At 34.2% G+C, this 15339-nt stretch overlaps 1 protein-coding gene and 1 long non-coding RNA gene across 3 annotated transcripts in view; one reads left to right on the plus strand and one right to left on the minus strand.

Annotated features, from left to right (window-relative positions):
- Positions 1–1209: 1209 nt before the first annotated feature.
- Positions 1210–15339, plus strand: part of LOC119837807 (homeotic protein ultrabithorax) — a 79906-nt gene continuing 65776 nt past the window's right edge. The window contains exon 1 of one of the 2 annotated variants that reach the window (XM_038363574.1): positions 1210–2141. In XM_038363574.1, the coding sequence (XP_038219502.1) occupies positions 1682–2141 (460 nt within the window). In that variant the 5' untranslated portion in view covers positions 1210–1681. The remainder of the gene's footprint in view (positions 2142–15339) is intronic. The other variant, XM_038363583.1, reaches the window with a different exon arrangement.
- Positions 6443–15339, minus strand: part of LOC119837820 — a 47821-nt gene continuing 38924 nt past the window's right edge. Inside the window, exon 3 of the long non-coding RNA XR_005288172.1 lies at positions 6443–7478. This is a non-coding gene — a long non-coding RNA (uncharacterized LOC119837820). The remainder of the gene's footprint in view (positions 7479–15339) is intronic.

The following is a 15339-nucleotide window of genomic DNA, read 5'->3' on the forward strand; positions in this document are numbered from 1 at the left end:
ACAACTAGGTATCCTACTGATACAGATTTTTATTATGAAACAATTTTTTTTTTTTACATAACTCCTTAGATTAAGGCAAATGTTTTATATTGAAACTCTTTATATAGAGTCTCTACCTATAGGCAGAGACGTTTCACATGAAAGATCAGTGTTAAGCACTTAAGTTAATTAATGAGTAACCAATTAACGCTACACACTGATTTAATTGTATTTATCTAGTTGAGTAAAAAATCAAACGAATCAGCCGTGAGCCGCGTGGAATGTTGATAGGACCTACCTTTAATTTTTATAAAACAATTTCTAGGACGCATCGGCATTTCTACAGCCTTAAATTGACCAATTAAACGATTTAAAAAAATTCACAGTCCATCCCGCCCTTTTTATCGGTAAATATTTGTTTAAAGAGGTGAGTGCAATAAAAATGCGAGCGTGTCTCTGGGTAGGCCGCTTTACCGAGAGCCATTCATTCGTTTGATGTCTTCATTTGGTGGCGCGAACCGAGTGCTTTTGCGATAATGCGCTATTGTTTACCTTTCGATAGTGCGTCTTTGGATGCACGCGCCACACTGCGGCAGACAGAGATAGCTATATATACCTTCGTGCCGACCACGCAATCGCGTTGTACCGATGGCGCGCCATCTCACTCACACGTTCTCCTTTGCCTCGAGTGGGAGTAAGATAGACGTATCGGTCATAAAAACAGGTAGTAGAAGAAATAATAATCATCTTTACGACTTCTCACTCTATTCAGCACCTTGTTACGATACTGCGAGCTCATTGTGGCCCGACCGTAGAGTGGTTGTAAAATCTTTTCTTTACTGGCCCGTTTCACTAATTGTACGTTTATGAGTTTACGACTTCTGTGGCTTAACTTTTCAGTGGCAAAGTCATTACCGATCTTTTGAAGACGTTTTTTTTCTGATGGGAACATATACATTTTGACGAGCCTTTATTATTGACCATTATTACTCATTAAATGAAAGACTTTCAAACACTTTTGAAGTTTTATATCGAGTAATATTAAAACATTGCTTATATTGTTCTTATGACGTTTCAAGTCTACTTGTACATTATTGAAAGTAAAGGATTGATCTGAAGTGTAGAGCACGTGTACAGGAGGAGTGATAAGAAAGGAAAGGAGAGCATGACTGATAATATTTATAGTGATTAGCGAAAAGGGGACGGAACAATCGGCAGTGTTGCGATCGCAGGCGGCGCGCGGGGCGGCGCGCGTGCTCTCGGTACCGCGCTCAGTAGATTGCGTGAGCCGAGTCGCGCTGGTCGCACTCGCTGTACAGTCGCGCGCTCCCGCCACTCGCGACTGCAAACTTCGCTCGCGCTCGTCCCGACACATGTCCCACACTGAAACCCTGAAAGCGCACGTGACTCAGCCGTCGAGCTGGCCACACACGGTACCGCTTAAAAACTCGTAAAATCGCGGCACGCGCCTACAAGTCGTAAAATAATCGTAAAAAGTAAACACACGTCAACCGGCCTTTATCGCCGACGAAGCCCATTATGACGCTCGAGTGACGTTTAATAGGCAATAAAATTAATAAAGTTTAATATTCACTCTGTCTATATTCGGAGTGACTGCGAGGTCGCGTTATCACGGCGCGTGGGGCCGCAATGACATAAGTGTTTTCTAACAGAGTGACGTTAGTGACAGTGACTGTTCACCATGAACTCTTACTTCGAGCAGGGCGGTTTCTACGGGGCCCACGGAGTGCACCAGGGCGGCGGTGGCGGCGACCAGTACCGTGGCTTTCCCTTGGGCTTGACGTACGCCCAGCCTCACGCCTTGCACCAGCCCAGACCGCAAGACTCGCCTTACGATGCGTCAGTTGCTGCCGCTTGTAAGCTTTACGCTGGCGAACAGCAGTACGCAAAAGCAGATTGTTCAAAGGCTGGTGCAGACCAACAGAATGGGTACGGAGGCAAGGAAGCGTGGGGTTCTGGGCTTGGAGCTTTAGTGCGGCCTGCCGCGTGCACCCCAGAAGCCAGGTACAGCGAGTCGTCGAGTCCAGGACGAGCCCTTCCGTGGGGGAACCAGTGCGGCCTGCCGGGAGCAGCGGCCTCAGCACAGCCAGTCCAGCATCAACCCAGCAACCACACGTTCTACCCCTGGATGGCCATTGCAGGTAAGCTAGATAATTTACAATTTTAAAATCCTTCTATGCAGCAAATTCAGTAATTTGCATAAGTAAGTTCAATAAAAACAATGTACTACACGCTATTATGCACACTGTACATTTATGCGAACTCAAATTTAAATTTATGTAAATGTTTCTAAAATTAAAAGTTAGTCTCTCGTTACAAACTATGAAGCTTTCCGGATTACACAGAAGAGAATTGAAAAATAATGTACAATTAACGGTAAATCAAATCGTAGAATAATTTCTTCATTCCCATTCGAGGCCCTAAAATGACGCTTAAACCAGTTGTAAAGCTTTATATAAAATATTCTAATAAGATACCAATATGAATGAAAATCAGGTAGGGAGCGCACTTCACTACTTAAGTATCAATAAAAATCACATTAAATGTACGACCCTCGTTAGCACCTTATTAGTGCGACACATTATAGTAACATTATTATGTGATTGTCATCAAATAAATGTCAGACGAGAATACGACGACTTTGAAATACTTTATGATTTTTGCGAAAGCTTCTAAAATTTTCTCAATAAATGAGTATACAAATTCAAAATATTTTATGGCTGATAAAGGCTCTAATAATTTAATTTCTTTCTAATTTATGGAATAAAATTTTGCCTAATTTCATTATTTAAAAAAATAAAAAAGGTGTGCTTAAATATGAGAAATAATGTTTTATTTTCTGTAGATAGTGTATTTTGATTTGTTCAAAATGCTCAGTGCATATTAAAATTTTATAGTTGAAAATCGTGCGTATTATGCAATTCGATAGCAATTAATTTATTCACCTGCCTCCATTATATATCGTAGGTTCTAATTATACCGACAGACTTACCCAACGGTATTCTAAAATGTAATATATAAATAATTTCTCTAAGCCATTATGTTGATTGACATGTGAAGTTGAATATCTTGGGTTATTGCCAGTTGTGATAAGTCACTCAATACGTTACGGTCGGTATCTGCGCTGGGTTAAAGTAAATAAATACAAGTATCGCTTGAAGCCCTTATTAAGATTCAGTATGCGGAGTGTCGTGTTAGAAATAGGAATAAAAAACATTGCGGATGCTCATGCAACGTCTTAACGCTAGTCGCTAGTCGCTACGGTTAGAGGCGCGGGCGCCGTCCACTCGGGTCAATGCCCCGGTCTAGTTTGGGCGCATTATTATTATCTTTGAGGTTAAAATGACCAATCCAATAGCTACTGTATATTCGTAAGCTTACAGCGAAAGTTGCCCCTTACAATGATTGAAGGGAGTGGTCTAAAACGAACGATCGTTTCCTGTACTTACTGAAAAAATACAAGTTTAGTCATTGAATATTTTTTATTCCATATCTACATTTAATACGTTTTACATTTGTTTTTTTTAAATAAATTAGTGTGACACTACCTAGTATGGGCTCAAGAGTAGGTACATTTTAATGGAGAAATAAATATTTAATCAAAGTGATTTGGAAGATCTCATTGATAGCAGCAGCAGATTTCAGCAAGCAACAAAAATTCCTTCACCTTTTTTTACAATCAACACAAAAATCACAACGAAAAACTTGCGCTTTATAAAAGGTGACGTATTTAAAAAAGAGTGTAATAAAAAAAGAAACAATTTCCAGTAAGAATTTCCATTATCCACCCAACTAGAATACAACGGCAGGTTACCGGCCATTACTAACGCGTAATTAACACGACGCGTGTGTGGTCTCGATTCTCATAACTCATGTTTGATAAAATTAAGTAAGAGGGAATAAAAAATAAAAATGAAGTAGTCGGACTGCCCGTCGTATTTCATCCTGGGTTCACGCAATGCCCGCGAAAACAATACAAGGCCGTTGTTAGCTGAGGGTTCAACTTTCCGAATGGACTTTAAATGTAACTAAATGTCTTCCGTCATATGGGGGCTTCTTTTTTTTAAACGATACTTGCCAATATAGCCTTATATCTGATTTTTACGGTGAAAAACAAATGACATTTTTATTTGTATAATTTCATACTCTTTAACAACATTGAACAAAGAAGAAAAATTTAAATTGATATATGGGTTTGAAAAAAAAACAGTATAATTAGAGTACAATTTTTAGTATTTCATTACTTACTATAAATATAATTGTTACACTATTATGATAAATTATTAATCGATCTGTTAAACTCTCAATTATGTCGATGAATAAAAAAGTGTAACTTTAATAATTAGATGCTAAATAAAAGATATCCGTAAAAACTTCAGTTGTACATTTTTTTATATTTGTTAGTAAAAGCAATCACACATCCTCACACATTTCGATCTCAGGTTTTCAAAGATGTCACTGATTGCTAAGAATATAGATGGCGTTGTTTCCAAAATAATATTAAGCGACAAATTATGAAAAACAAAAAACTAAGATGTGTAGGTTATAGCCTCAATCGCACTGTAAATAAAATTATTAAGATGCAACTTGATAACGCTAATTAATTTACGTCAAATAGAGGTTTTTGCTCGCGTGCTACCAATAAATTTTATAATTTGCTGGCTTAATAAATGAATGGGAAAATAGCTAATATGACTGAAATAAACCGTGGAATGAAAGAAAACTAATTTTGTTAGAATCGTGATATTGTTTATTTTAATATCCGTAATATAGTGTCACCTAAAAGATACTCTGCAAGCTACTCCGAGAGAAATTTAGGTGCGGATTAATTTATGCAACAAAATGTTACGAATGTTTTATTAATCAGAACATGATTTCTTTTTTATTCAATAATAATTAATATGCGATTTTTTACCTACTAAAACATTTAAATAAACATCGCAATTCAAGTAAAGAGGTCGAAACGTCAGAGAGATGTTTATGATAAATACCTTCCTTAAATTAATGTCCTTGATGCAATGGCTACTTATGTTTTACATACAAAAGGGCTTGGGTTAAACACCAGGTAGAAAAATGTCTACGTTTTGTCAGGTTACAGAAATCTCACCACGTCCTTATTCGTAATGGAAAGTTTACGACGAGTCATCAAAAATAAAAGTCCCATATAGCAAGAGGACATGGCACATAAGTCGTAACTATATATTTCCTTTCCACTTTCAGAATACCGTAAATCTTTTTAAACAATTATCAAAATCTGTTAAGCCATTAAAGCGTTAAAATACATACAGTTAAACTTCGTAATATTTGTTACAAATAGGTATTGTACTTAATATTTACGTAGGAAATATATTGAAACGAATCACTCCTTACTCAGTCAGTCCCCCTACATGCGTCTAAACTTAGGCACGATCTGACTCTATAATTTCTAAACAGGTTCCAAAATTGCCGAGTGAATTTCGCTCGAGGCCGAATATTTTAAATGCTCCTTTATTAAAGGGAAATGAGATATTGTAATCACTACCTAGTTGTTCACTTGAAGAATCCGCAATCGACGCTCTGGTATCATTTTGTATTTCTTTTCATTTTTTTTTTTGTTAAATTGTTGCGATTCGATTCCTATCGACATCTTTTAAAAGAGACAGCAGGTTTCTATCATGTTGCATACTTTAATAAATATACTAATCTAAAAAATAGCAATGTAATATTAAGCTGAAGGGTATGATGGTTTGCTTGAAATCGCTAATGTCAGGAACTTCAGGACTGCTTTAAAAAATTATTTAACGCGCACGAGTGCTATCGGCGAGCCGCTAGTTTTAATATAAGTAATGCAAATGGAAAAGTGTGTGCGTCTATATTTTTTTACAGGAGCAACATAACATATTTTGAAGACAGCTTTATTACTTTCTTCCAAGATACTTCCAAAAAGTTGTTACGATAAATCTTAAAATATCTTTAGGTACATATTACTCAACATATTATTAATTGCACGCAACAAATAAGTTATACTAGGTATTTAAGAATAACATTTAGTTATCGCACTAATATTATAAATGGGAAAGTTTGTTTGTTTGGATGTTGGTCCGTCAATCATACTGATTTTGATGAAATTTGGCATACAGGTAGGATATAAGTTGACTTAGGTGATGGGATACTTTTTATCCCGATTAAAAGCTCCCTTACCATAGAACACTAATTTAGATATCCGGGCGGAGCCGGGACGAGCGTCTAGTATATAATATTTATATTATGTCGTTATTTTCATTGCATTTTAAAATATAATTGTTTCTTTTACTTGGATATTTTTTGATTAATGTGTATCTAATTGAAGAAGGCAGAGATATGAGTTATACCTAATGTACAGATGTGACGATTACATATGTTTAAGAAAAACGTATATTTTATTCTCTTTGAAAATTAATAACATTTTCCCAGATCTAGAGTTCAGGTCATATATCAGGAAAAGCAACATAAAATATTGATTTGTTTTCCAAAACAACAGTTTAGAACGCAATGCTAAGCCATCGTAATATATCACTATAGAATGCTGCGTGCATCCGTGACTCATGAGAGATCGACTTGAAGGTTGCTCCACTTCACGTATATGCCTTGCATTACAAACTTCAAGGGAATTCCAGCTCAGATGTATTGTTGAAGCGTACAATAAATTCTATTTTTATGGCCTTTCATTTAAAATGGAATGGGATTATGATTTATTATATTAAAAGGTTATGTTAGTCACATATATGTTACGTAAAGAATTTATAAATACTCAATAAAACAATAACAGAATGAAGCTTTCGTTAATACTAAAATGTTCACGATTTATGGTAAATAAATATCAATATAAATTGGCTTAAAATAGCATTAGCGTAAGAAGACATACCTACCTATTTGTGAGTATGAAAAAAAACTTGGTCTAAGACAAAGCAAACATAATGCTTTTTAGTGAAGTCATAACTGAAATGACCTTGAACAATAGTAAAACAGCTATGGCCCACTCAATAGCATTTTGTAATGGTACCCTAAATTGGCTCGTCCGTCCACCTCATACAATCAAAACAAACACCGTACACACAGAAAAATAAGAACATAATAGCCCCGTAACAGTCGCAAACCATAAACTAATAATGGGGGAGATATGTTTTATGGCTTTCAAGTTTTGAATGCATTTAAGTTTTTTAGCATTTAGTTAGGCGAATATCGTGTACGGGTGAGCACGTTCGTTTAGCAGTGCAATTGTGAGATTCCAGTGTCCTAAATTTGATGATTAGATATAAACAATTCTTGTTTGTGAAGATGCGCGTGCCCATATTTCCCGCGTGTCGGCGTAGTGCGCTGGCGGCCATCTTGGATATGCATCGATCATAGGTGTGCAGCTGTGAAGTGATAAATATGAAGCCCGAGCGTCTTGGTGTGCGTGCTTTCTTTTTGTGTGCAACCGTTGAAAGCTCCACTCTTCAATTATTCGACGCGCGCCTCTGCAAATAAACGAAAACGGAATGGTTATCAAGCTTTAGAATCTAAGTAAAAATAGTTTTAATCTTTCGGTACATTGTCATAATTACGGTTAAACCTGTTTGAAATTTATTTTACCATCACTTTATTTGTGAAAGTACATGAGTAAACTTTTTAACAAAATATGGTTATGTGCCTAATATTTTAGCTTTTATATGCATAAGAAGTCTTAGTCTTAGTCTAAACTTAAATTATCTATACACAACAATATGAATTGAATGATATTATTTCTTTATCTATTCTAGGTAAATACGTGTCAATGTATATATTGAACTCGTAATAAAATAATGAAAGATTATTAAAATTCTATCATCTAAGTTGTAAACGTTATAGTTCACACGCGTTCTCCATACCAGCCATCAGCTTCATTAAACCGAGTCCGATTTTTGAAATACGATCATACACACTTAATAAACAGACGCATGAGAACATCAAACGAAAGCCACTTCCATCTGGGAACCGCGTCGAGATTATTACGCGCTGCATCTAAAATCATTGGTTATCTATTCCCGATCCGTGACTTCTGCTGCAATCTTACAATTGTTTCGTTTCGACTCTTTGTTTGTTGAGAACTTGCAGCTTCCAATTATTTTTATTCCACTGCTATTTTCAAGTCTCGACAGTAGTGTGCGGCACGAATACTGAGTGGACGAAATTGGTTAGATGTAGAAATAGTTTGTGTATAACCAAAAATACATGATCGTAAATAACATATATGTTATATACCTAAATATATTTAATGAACTTCGTGAAAAATATTTTTTTTTGTATAATTCCCAGAAATTACTTGTTACCCCGTGTTATAAAATTGGTTTTAGGATAGGAAATAAAATTAATAACTTTATATGAATAGGTTGAAAAATTATTCATCCAAATATCTTTAGGTATATTATATACCTACGAGAAGTATATTTTTACTTTTATATTATTAGTGCCCTTGTGACAATAAAAAACTAGGATTCCGCCCACGGCTTCGCCCGGATAGTCAAAGGAAAAGATAGACATGTCCGGGGCTTTATCTGCATTGTTCCCGTTTCTGTGGAATTACCGGGATATAACTATAATATGGTCTTTTCGGTTTTTGTAGAAAATTACAGCCAAATCAGTTCAGTGGTTTGAATATCAAGAAGAGACAAACAGACGGACATTCAGACGGGCAGACAGAGTCAACTTCGCATTTATAATGTTATTAGGGATTAACTAAAATATATAGGTAAGTAAAAGTAAATAAGGTATTATTAAACATACAGTCCGTCCAAGCGTCAGCCCGAGGGAAGGGAGTAGGTATATCTAAGGATATTAACCCACGAGAAGATAAAATGAGCGCAGATATAATATTAGCGAAAACATTTAAACATTACTTATATTGAAATCTTTTAGAAATAAATTTAAATATAATTGACCTAGTTTACTTTGTAACATAAACATTATTTAATATGTTTTATTGCACCTCCATCACGTTGTTAGACAAGATAAATATTTGATTACATAATGGTTACATACACTAATGAATAATAAAAAACAACGTGGAATAAATAATCATATATCATAATTGAAATACCTCATTGTTATGTGTACCAAATACTTGTATAGCTACATATATCTGCTTATTTGTCCACATTTATAAAACGTTTATAAGTCAAAATCGAAGTCAGTTATCATAACGAACAAACACAAATTATATGTAATATAATTGAATAGCTGTTCGCCTCGACTTCGCTCGTTGTACGTATTATCTAATTCCGACACATTTGACATTCGTTTACAAATGAAATTCAATAGTTCCCAATTTTCATTTCATTTCATTTATTTCTCTTCTCTCATCTTTAATTAATTCTTTATCAGTAGCGATGGTAATATATTTACTCTCAATAAACAATGTTATGAACGGAAAAATGCTGCTCAAATTTGCTGCCCACCTTATTATAAAAGCGGACAACTAGCAATCGTTCAACTTGTTTTATTCAGGTGTTTAAACCGCAAAGGGCAACTATAATTATAAAAAATAATGCAAAAAAAAGATTTTTTACTCCACATTAAAATTCAAAATATACTTATGCCGTCTTTATGTATAACTATTAATAACAATTCCATGTTAAGTTGGAAAATTGTTGATGTACTTTGATGTAATACATATATAGAATATAGCATTCAATGATCACGGTGGTCACCTGAATACGCGACGTTAAAAGAATTTTCTTCAAATCGTTATCCAGTAGTTCCTCAGATTAGCGCGTAAAAGAAATAAACAAATATTCTCTTTATATTTATACAAATAAGTATGAATTAGTTTGTTTTATCTTATACACATAGAGGTAAAGAAATATATGAAATAATAAAATGTTTAAATTTCGCTTTGCTCTGCGTGGATAACCGCCTTACTCGACTACGAAGAGTAAGGCAATTAATAATTTTGCACGACTCACTGCACCACAATCGCTAACCGACTCCACACAAAAGTAAAATTACAGACATTTTAACATATCCGATAGGAATCGATATAATCGATCATTCGATTGCGAGGTCGTATCAACATTCAATTTAATTTATGAGTCTTCTGTTCATCATCTTTCTAGAATGAACTTACGCGTTATAATAACAAACAGTACGTGCAAAATTCCTCATTGCATTCAACAAAATTGCATTAAATAATTTTATAACGATAACCTATCCTTAGTAAACTATTAAACCATATTTAATTCCACATAAACTGCATCGTAACACACTGTATAAATAGCTCCTTTCGACTGATGTGAAAAGCCTGTGTTAAATAGATTTTAATTTTTAAGTTCTACAGCTTACGGCACATTTTTCATAAACTCAGACTGAAATCCTCATTCTAATGATTCTGTGAACCTTTTGTGGTGGACATACTGTCCACTATTGCGTAACTTTTTAAAGTATTTACGCTTTTTATAAACGTTTACTTGATATAAGGGGCTTCGTGCCGAAACTAGCGTTTTACAGAACAATGTGTCTTTTTAAACTAAGTCGGTTAATCGTGTTGGTTCCAGTGTGCATTCTATATTAAAATATACTTTGTATTATCGTGTTCTTACGTTATTTTTTCATAGCGTTTATTCATGTTTAATTATGTTAGAAAAATTATAGAAACAATTTATAATCTACAAGTTGTAGGTAGGTACTAAGGCGGAATTATTTACGAATACTGAATTGTAGAATTCATAATTGAATTTCACATTCTATACTGACTGTCCATAAATAGTCGACCTATGTATAATGAAAAATATAATGTTCTTACATATCTTGAAATAGTTGGTACCTATATAATAGGAATTATAAATTAACTTTATTGTTTATTTTATATACAGTTATAAAATATAAAAACTGATAAAAGTTCGCATGCAGTTCACTTACCCCGATATCAATAGTCGCTACTCTTTAATTATTCTTAGTCAATCTAGTCATATTTTTATGTTCCGTAGCCAATTTTTCCGATCAGTCACGGCACTCAAAGATTTGTTTCGGCTCTCGTTAGAACGATCACTAAACTTTATCACACCACTTCGGTAGGACGCGATAATTATCTGACAATAAAATTTTATGTATGCCTCGATTGTAAATTTTTGTAATGGTGAAAGTCTGTGATTCTTTCAAGTAAGGTTGCTTAAATCTCATTAAAGAAACAGTTTTTCTACAGATAACCGCGGGAAAGAAGTTAACCGAAAGCTTGCGCTGGCGCCGATACCCGTGATAAATGGGCCCCACCACGCAAACGGCTAATCAACCCTTCTTATATGGGTAGAACTTTCTGAAATATATCTATCTCATTTTATTCAATCTCGATTATTATAAGTAATGTAAATTACTTTCAAACTTCTATGTAAAATCTTTAAGAATGTAAAAAAACAACAATATATATGTAGGTAGATAAAATATCATTGTCTTAATTAACAACAAAATATTATTGAAATCGTTTTCAGTCTGTTCAATAATTAATATGTATCTTATCAAGTAATAAATCTCAGTGTGACAGGACATTAATCATTTATTTACGTCATTACTGCCTATGAGATTACTAATATATTTTTTATTTATATGAAATTACTATTAGAAAGAGTCGGCTATAGTTATCAAGGTTCTTCCTTATCTAGACGAGAACAGTAACATTACAAACCGTTCGAAGCGGCCTTTAAACGATACTATGCGGGTCGAAAAAACCGACATTTCTATTACGATGACCGTTTTTTCACCGGCCACGTCGAGAAACACAATCGTAAATTATAATTTATTAGCCCACAGGACGAAGTAAATTAAGTTATCTATATCGTATCTATGGCGGTGTGCTTTTGATTCTAAAATTATAATATAATCGGCCTCAGTATGAGTTAAGTGTTCGAATGTACAAGACGCGCCGAGATCAGTTTGTGAGTGCAAATTGTGAGAGCATTCTATCGTTCATTATGCATGCCGTCAGAATTGTTAAGGCGTGACCTACCACAGTTCATTGACGGTGGAGCAAAGTGCCCCGATCATGCGATGCGACACACGTTTCGTCGATCGACGTGCAATCAGCGGCGGGCAGCTGACACAAATCTACAGCTGTATTTTAATTATTACCTTATCAGACGCTGGCTAAGAAAACGGCCAGTTACGTGCAAGGGACGTGAGTAAGGCTGGGTGTTGAAATGAGTCTGTTATAACTCTTTCACACGCATCACGGGAGATGTGTTTGGCTAACACGGCACGAATGTTGGTATCACCGACGCTCGCGCAGAATTACAATGCGAATTTCCTTCTGAACCATACTGGCGATACATAAAACATTATGTCTCGCCGTCATGTTTACAACGGAAAACAGTCGCGGGCTGTGTGCTAAGCCAAGTCTCATAATGTGTTTTAAATTAGCCATTAAAATATTAAATAAATATAGTTCCAGTAAAGCGTCGATTTAAAGAATACAGCGGACGTGATTGAGGGTCGTAATGTTGTTTCCATTAATAATGTGCTGTGTGAAACTGAAATATGTCAGTTGTTTTATAGGGTTAAAGACCGCGGAGATTATAAATGCGAGCGCACGGAGTCGACGCCGCGAAAATATGTCTCTGCAAACAAGCGTCGCCAAACACTATCCTAGCACTTTGAGTTAGGAAGCGAAATTTTTGTTATTCTTAAATTAGTGCTTTAGGTTACGACGGTACTTCGTTAAAAGTAAAATTTGTTGTGTAATTTCATACATTTTGTAAAATACGTTTTTGTAATATAAAACTAACTATTTATATAAAATAAGTAATGAAATACTAGCATTTGTAATTTCTGTTATGGAATTTTAATTTCTTTGTATGACTTATAATATGAATAAAAAAATTAATTCACATTCCAAATCATAATAAGACATACCGCTCTACAACGTAGGTGAATTAAAGTTTTACGAAGAATTGTTTATGTCCATTTCAAATACCAAGATCCTAATGAATTACCAAGAAGAATACTTAAGCCTTTTATCTATGAAAGACATGAATTTTATAATAGGCAAAAAGGCAAAGTTTTTAGTTATTATAATTTATATTTCTTTATTCATTGTCTGTTAGCAGTTCATCTCTAGTGGCAATAGGTACCGTAGTGTATTCATAAGTACGATTTAATATTAATTTCTCTACACATGGCTAATATTTTCTGATGTGTGTACAGATAGCTAAAAATTATGGTTTCCTCCCCTAATATTAAAATGTGTAATGACTCTCAATTACTGCAGCAATGATACATCGTACGGCATGTAATCAAATTCGATAACAATTTCAATGGGTTTGTAGTAGTACTGAATACCTACTGCATGTTTCCATTAACTTTCATGTTTTATTTAAAACACAAGAATAAAATAACCAAGTAGTAAATGCAAAAATGTGAATATACAATATCTTTACTAGCAATTAAGATATACAAATGTGTTTGTAAGGTGATTCAAAAGCATTTAAATTATTACAATTTTATTTTGTGATAGGTATGCTAAACTTATAATGAATTTAAGTATTCTTTTTTTGAATTCATTTGAAACTATAGTTATACGTTAGCTTATAAAAATCTATATGCTAAAATATTTGCTGTTCACTGAACAAACTGATTTTTTGAAGCAAAATGTCGATTCCGTAGGTAGTTAAAACGGCTATAAAGAATTTGAATTCCATAGAAGTTCGCTCGTATATTAACAGGGGCCGCGACCCCGCACTTCGCTTCTGACCTCACCGAAACTGAAACTAACACTATTTAGAGCTTACTTAATTGACTTGCTAAAGTTAAGTCTCCATTGATTACTCGATACATGGTCGTTTTGGTGGCGCCAAAATGTCAAACGCTTGTAATCCGTATGGAAATAGGGTCACTTACAAGAAACGAAATTCATGTTACGGCAGTAATTGGTATTGGGTTATATACATGAGAGAATTATGAAAAATATATGAGTAGTAATTGACGGCCTTATCGTTGTAGGCTACCTTGCCTTAATTTAAAATATCAATCAAATTGTTCCTATATCGTGTAACGTATACATTACGTACACATATTTTGTATTATTCATTTATAAAAATAATCCACAAAGAATTTACAAGATTACATCATCAATTGTATTCGTGATGTTTATTCCGAACACATTGATATAAAGTTGCTTATTAAGTAAAATAAATTTAAAACGACTTTATGGAACACTATTACCCATATCAATTAAACAGAAACGGGTAATTTAAATAAATTAGCAATCCGTTGAGCCGTTTACGGCAAATACTTGCGTTTCGAAAAGATTGATCAGCTAACGGCGCCAATTCTCGACTTCAAGATTTATTCTTATAGCAATATAATTTATCAAGTTTATTAAGCAATAAGCAATTTATTAAATTACAATCAAATAAAAACGGCCACAAAAGACACAGCCGCTTGTGTTTCTGACAAATTTTGCAAATACAAACGTATAAATATCGGCAGATTTAAAAAGGATCTCATTTGCAGCATTTATGTGCGAAGCTTGCCTCTCGATCGGTTCGGTAGCGCTTGAATTAAGATAATGTTCACACCTGCTCACTTTGTATAAACGTCACAACGCGAGACCGAAGCACTAACTTCAACTGTTTATGACTTTACCGCTCTGAAGACACCGGCCCGATAAGTCGACTAATTTTTTATTAATTTTACGACGATCGTATCTAGTTATAATAGCATTATCGTTATACGATGCTTGTATCGATTTTATTGCGATAGTTAATTTTATTTTTATTTTTATACGTGCTAGAATTTTGATTGTCGCTCTGCGCATAAATTTAAACATATTTTGTAAAAAATAAATTTAAGCATCTAAAATGTATAAAGCTTTATCTACGACTAGAAAAATGATTTTCTTAATTATTCTTATCTTAATGATGCTTCTATATTATCTATTTTTAAATAAAATTAACCAGTTAATTCGTTGCGTAGTGTGTAGGTCGTTCACAGTAGAGGGTACGCGCGGTCTCAACTCGCGATGTTTTCGAGTGGCTTGTTTTATTCCGTCCCTGATACACAATATTTTATAGGATCAGCTGTTCCATTGCGTCACTAACAGATGTATAATTAGAATTTAAGGCAAATATCTTGTTTTAAATTCATAAGGTAACTGACAGCTAGTTAAGTGTTGAATAAAACGTTTAAAATATCGCATCTAATGTCGGATTTTAGAGGAGCATCATGTTTATCTACGATATTTTTACGACTTGTGGTCACACGTTATGTATTCTAAAATGAATGATTCTAAAAGAATGTTTTAAAATATATTATATTTTAAATTAGCTCGCCTAATTAATTGCATAACAGTTATTTACATAGAAGCGTCTTTAGCCA

This window comes from Zerene cesonia, chromosome 3 (genome assembly GCF_012273895.1).
Source record: "Zerene cesonia ecotype Mississippi chromosome 3, Zerene_cesonia_1.1, whole genome shotgun sequence".
Classification (NCBI taxonomy): domain Eukaryota; kingdom Metazoa; phylum Arthropoda; class Insecta; order Lepidoptera; family Pieridae; genus Zerene; species Zerene cesonia.